Genomic DNA, 5,886 nt, shown 5'->3' with positions numbered 1-5,886 from the left:
GAGAGAGAGAGAGAGAGAGAGAGAGAGAGAGAGAGAGAGAGAGAGAGGGAGAGAGAGAGAGAGAGAGAGAGAGAGAGAGAGAGAGAGAGAGAGAGACTGAAAGGCAAATAACATTGTTTCAGTGAAATATGAAGCCGTGTCGTATCCTGACCTCAGGCTGAGTTAGTGGAGAAAATGAAGACTGACAGCAGTGATGTGAGGGCGGGCCCACAGATAAAGGGACACCCAGGGTACAGACAGTGGCCTCTTACATCACTCAGCGCTCTGAGCGTCTTGGAGCTCCGAGTCTTGGCCACTCTGAGCAGCGTGAGGAGAGAGGCGGACATTTTTCAAATACCTGGAGGATCTTTACACACCTGCTCAGTGGGAGGTGGGAGTACGGCTCTGTTCAGAGACAACACAATATCAACCTCTGCATTGGACTGATTGACGCTATTCAGACCTGACCGCAGAATCTAAACTGTGTAAACATGTTCGTATCCATAGATCCACGATGCACAGGGATGGGGATCAAACTGTACATATTTTAGAGAATGCAATCTCCAAGATGATCAATGTCAGTCCACACTACGTCTGTTTGACTTAGTGGGGCACTTTGTTATTGTTGGAAAACAATGAAGACAGCAGTTAGAACGTTGTTGAGGGTCGGAGGGTGGTTGGCCCCAAGGGCAGGAACCTGCAGTGTAATCAAGGCCGTCGCCAAATTACAGGCCAAAGACACTAATAAGCAGAGTTCAATGCAGGGCTGAGGGAGAGGTCACCCATTCTTAATATTCTTGAGTCACGGAGCAAATTCCTACGTACAACGTCAACACTAGACAGCAGAGCGAGGCCCTACTTATTGCTCGGAATTCTAAGTGTACCGGAACACGAGCTCACCTTCGTTTACCACGTCGGAAAAAGCTTTCAGCGGGTAAACAGTAACAGCACTACATTCAGCTCAGTGCGTAGCGAAGGAGGAATGTAGAGCGGGTCGGCAAAAAAAGGATGTGCTGGTTCGTTCGGCATTTTTTGTTTAGAACACAGACATCACTAAAAGGAAAACTGTGGATGCGAGTGTCTGTCAACAAGCATGTGCATGTTTGTAGAACACATCAACAGAAATGAGAAGAGCAACAGATATCTTGCCAGCTCCGAGACGCACTTTCTATCCAAAAGGAAATCGGTACTTAAAAAATAAACAGATTAAAGAGCAGAAACATCTGTACTATTTGATGCTATTCTTGAAATAATTACACAAGCTATGTGTTGATTATTTTGTGCTTCATAGGACATTTGTAGTTTGAATGAGGATGTGTTATTGTAGGCCAACCAGGAGGTTAGCATCACGATGGTTCCCTCAACAAGACAAAGATTTTGGATTATTGCATATAAATAATAACTATGAGGCAAACAAACTTTCATGCAAGAGAATGTTCACAAATACACAAATGTTTATCATTTTTTGAAGCGTAAATGCAATCGGCAGAATAAAACCTTAATGTTAGGCTATAAAAGAACGACACAGCGGCCGCATGTCTCCTACGTCACCATCACGAAGCAAAAGGCAGACTCATGTTTTCAACATGACGTTCAGTAGTTCACATTTAGCCATTTGTTAGCAATCGTCAAAAGCCACAAGTGGGGTTTTCAAAGTATTTGATGTCGCAGAACAAACAATGGCAACCTCTTATGTTTGTGTTAAACACAGACGTTCAGGCATTTAACCAAAAACCCATTCAAAGAAACCTCTGACTTTGAGTCAAAGGAACCATTTCCTGGTTTTTAGCGCTCATTTCTGCAGCACTCTATCACCTGTAGTCAATATTTCATTTTACACCAGCTACCAGTTTGTTACATACACCTGTATAATCCTGCAGCATCTCCCATCGAAGTGAAACAGTGAAAGGTGGTGACATCATTCACACATTATTGAGTTCTACATTCAGAGGGTTTGTGCAGTGATTAGGCCGACATGTGCTGTGCAAAAAGCCAAAACAAACCACTATCTCTTAGACACTGACATAGACATGCATGGCCTTGATAACTGACCTGGTTGATTGCATTGGCGCTGCAAGAGGCGAGGCATGTTCCCAGGGAGGCGACGAAGAAGGTGAGGGGGTCAAACGGCACTGGAGCCATTGCAAAGCCGGCTGCTGCACTCGTCACCACCAGTGCTGAGAACACCAAGCAAGAGATAAGAGACCAAATTAAAACAGGAGTGAGAACGTTTTCTTCTTTAAGTATTACTTCTTAAAGCAACAGTCAAAGAACACTGCAAATGCTTTGCCTTGTTGCTGTAGAAGAATGATTCAATACAAACAAGAAACAGCACATTATCTGAGGGCAAAATGAACTTATTTTATTAGAACTTGTTAAAATAAGTTCATTGCACCACACAAATTACTTTATGATCTGTATGTTCAGTATGTTCCCAACAACACTCGTAGTTTCTCAACAAACGTAGCTAAACAGATGGTGCCGGCAGCGCATTTAGATGCGTTCATTTGTTGTCTTTGTTACTGGAGCATGTACGGTATATGACAGCGATAAACTCAACATCAGAGAAGGAAGCGTGGGGATTGGATAAAGCGAACCTTGAGACGATCACCTCCCTCGACAGCCGGACCGAACGCCGGGAGGAAAGCAGGGATGGGAGCTAAGCTAACCCAGCTAGCACGTAAAGCTACTCCACTACCTAGCCTACTGCTGGCTAATTGGTTTGTCTTGTCGTGTTTTTCTTGTGAAGCGTAAGTGGAATAGGCTACAGCTGTATTTCCTTTGTGCCACCCTGCGTTGCAGAATGATAATAAACAATCTTTGAATACTAGGCTAGCTCAGCAGCTCCACCACTAGTAGCATATCTCTCAATTTATGCAAATAAAAGGTTGTTTGGAATAGACTGAGCACACAGATAAACAGCAGAGATTATGTTGTAGGTCTCGTCTCCTGTGACAATGCCCAACACCAACAATAGCACACTGATGCTTAACAACAGGCAGTAGTTTCATATAACTATTTACTGAGTAAGCAAACATGAAGGTTATCTCGGACACAATGCATTGCTATGAAATCTTTCCTGCTCGTGTATCTGTAGAAGCAGATATGTTTGTAAATATGTGTTCATTAACAACTTTGTATTTGCATACATTTTCATACGCGAGTAGTTCATATTATATGGAACAAAGACGTGTTGTGTGCTCTACCTGTGAGTTTGATTTTAGCAAGCTTGGCATAGATATCCGGCAGGTCAGCTACATCGACTTTCATCTGCTTCCACTGTCTGTCTAGACGTGCTTCCTTTGCCTCGTCCGTCTCCACGTGGACATGAGGAGTCTCGTCTGAAGTCACAACACCGCCAGACTCAGAATCTTTCTGTAGCGCCACATCGTCTGTATAGGGCTCCGAGGTGGATATCCCAGGCTGTGCTTTACTGGTGATATTCTCCGACTGCGATACATCATCTGTGACCACAGGATCAATAGTTGGTATTCTCTGCACCTGTCTTTCGACGCTGTCGTCCCTCTCATCCACAATGGTCAGGGCTGAAGTCGGTTTGGGGGCGGCACGTTGGTGAAGCTCACTGTTGTTCTTTGCTACATACTGAAAGGAAACCCGGTGCAGAAAGTGAGTTACGGGATAATTTACTGACAACAGATACGTACTATATATAAAATAAATGTATGGTCAAGGTATGGTTTGATAACAAGCAACACAATATTTTTAAGCTGCACGAGAAAGCAGAAATTATATCGCGAGAGATACCTGGCGTTTCAGGAAGGTGAGGTGCTGGTACGTCAGCCAGTTTGATGGATCTCTTTTGTGCAGCTGAATGAGGCTGCGAGCGGTCTGGTTACATTGAGGAACATTTTGAACTAATATCTGCTTCACGCTGACACCAACCAAACCTACAAGACATAAACACAAGGTGTATTCATTAAAATAAATACTTCTGTCTGTCTCTAAACAATACACATGAAGAAGAGAAGGAAAAACAAGACAATAACTCATTAATTCTTGCATGGAATAAAATAACACAAACTATAAGCCGCATGTAACACACACAATGTGTTATGCACAAAACTGGAGCATGAGCAAAACACTGAAAGTTAAGATAACCCCATGGTGGTCCTGTCACGTAACAGTTATAAAACCCCACATAACATAATAAGTCAGTCGTCAGCTAATGTCGGTCTCTGCAGATGCGGTTGACTTCTATCTAAGGTCACTGCTAGCCTGTTGCCAAACATCTCAGCAGCTATAGATAGCTACATGCTACATAGCCAGCTAGCTTCCGCCTTAGCTTCCATGGCTGTTTTCAGCTAGCGCAGATTAAACATTTTACTTTGAAATGCAGCGGCATGTTAAACGATATGACACGTGTCCTGTTGAGTTACCTGACAGTCTGCTACATGGCGTTTTGTACATGTTCTCGAAGCATAAAGCCGGCTCCCGTTTCGGTTTCGACCCCTTCACATGCAGCGAGCCGCCATTACGACCTCGGTGGTGCAAGAGAAACACTTCCGGGGCAGAATACGTCATCTGGTCTGTGCGCTGCAGACGCTTTCATTAAAGTTATTATCAAAAGAACCATCAAATTAATAATATACGTATTAATCATATTACCAGACTATGCGGTAATAATATACATGTACCGTAAATAGCTGCTGCTTGAAGATGAACAAAAACTAATGAGTACTTAAAATCATATTAAAGAAATAACACAGCAAAGCAACTATTATTCACTAGAGAACAAACTATAACTGAGTAATTACGTATTATATATATATTTGTATATTTATATTTGTATTCCCACTCAGGCTCCTTTTAATGAGGAACTCCAATCAGTTGAGCTGAATTAAAGTAGTGTGTAACAACATGTGTTTGTGTGTATTGAACACCGGTAGGAGTTTTACCTTTACATAAGTCAGGTTACCAGAAAACCTCTGTCACTGTTCAATAAATCTGGGCTGAAGATGGGATTCATTATAATTCAAAATCTCCATCTCATTCAATGTCTGGCCTTTTGCCTTCTGCCCTTGTATGTCCTCTGACTAGCCCCGCCGTTTGGCCTGTTATTTATGTGTATGATCATCTCGTTGGCCCTGGCTGCCACGGCCAACAAGATGGAAACCTTCTGATTAATTCTGCTTTCACTTTGCTGCCTGGCTTTATTCAAACAAAGATAATGAAACAGTATGATTGTCTGCTTCAGCGCAGTGTTTCATTTCCTTGAATAATAACATTTTGCAGATGCAGCGGGATGATTATTACTGCTTTGATTGTTAAGGTCATATTCTGTACACGGACAAAAAAACATTCCAGTACAAATGTACTGTAAGTATTGTATTAAGTTTATACACAGAGTCATATGACGTGAATGTTTTGCTTTATGAATGGTGGTGCAAACGTCCTTTACAATCACATGTTCTCAAATCCTCACTGCAATCCAAGCTGAGCATCCAATTCTCCAGATTCATCTCGTTCACGCCACTCTACTGCCAGTTCCTCCTTCGCTGCTAAGATTACATGGTGTAATCTTCATGCACGATCAAGATGCAGGGGATAGTGAACGCCAACAATACACACGAGGCCATGCGAGATCCAGCACTAGATCACCTTTATTACGAGAGATAACCATTGTGTGCTGTTCTACAGGATTTCATTCCGCATTGACCCGGTCAACCTCTTTAGGTTTGGTTTTAATGTGAGTGGTGAAAAGGAGGTTTATTGCTTGGTTTTACACCATATTATTTATTTCCAGCGTGCTGCTATACAATTTCAATGTTCCATGTTTTTTTTCATTTCGCTTTTTCCAAGGCTGCAGAAATAGAGTCTCTGGGGGCAGGATCAAGCCTGCCAAGTTTATGGCTGTGCAGGGCACGGCGTCAAACCATAATCTTTTGT

General features: G+C 42.6%; 1 protein-coding gene across 1 annotated transcript in view; it reads right to left on the bottom strand.

Annotated features, from left to right (window-relative positions):
* cox10 (cytochrome c oxidase assembly factor heme A:farnesyltransferase COX10) overlaps nt 1-4,479 on the bottom strand; it is a 26,347-nt gene extending 21,868 nt beyond the window's left edge. The window contains exons 1-4 of the mRNA XM_031843454.1: nt 4,377-4,479; nt 3,745-3,887; nt 3,186-3,582; nt 2,032-2,156 (exon numbers count right to left, since the gene is read on the bottom strand). Coding sequence (XP_031699314.1) covers nt 2,032-2,156; nt 3,186-3,582; nt 3,745-3,887; nt 4,377-4,407 — 696 coding nt within the window. The 5' untranslated portion in view covers nt 4,408-4,479. The remainder of the gene's footprint in view (nt 1-2,031; nt 2,157-3,185; nt 3,583-3,744; nt 3,888-4,376) is intronic.
* Between the last annotated feature and the right edge of the window lie 1,407 nt (nt 4,480-5,886).

This window comes from Anarrhichthys ocellatus, unplaced genomic scaffold (assembly GCF_004355925.1).
Source record: "Anarrhichthys ocellatus isolate YVR2014 unplaced genomic scaffold, GSC_Weel_1.0 scaffold4, whole genome shotgun sequence".
Taxonomy (NCBI): Eukaryota; Metazoa; Chordata; class Actinopteri; order Perciformes; family Anarhichadidae; genus Anarrhichthys; species Anarrhichthys ocellatus.
The sequence above is the reverse complement of the archived record's forward strand: the minus strand, read 5'-3'. Positions and strand labels throughout refer to the sequence as shown.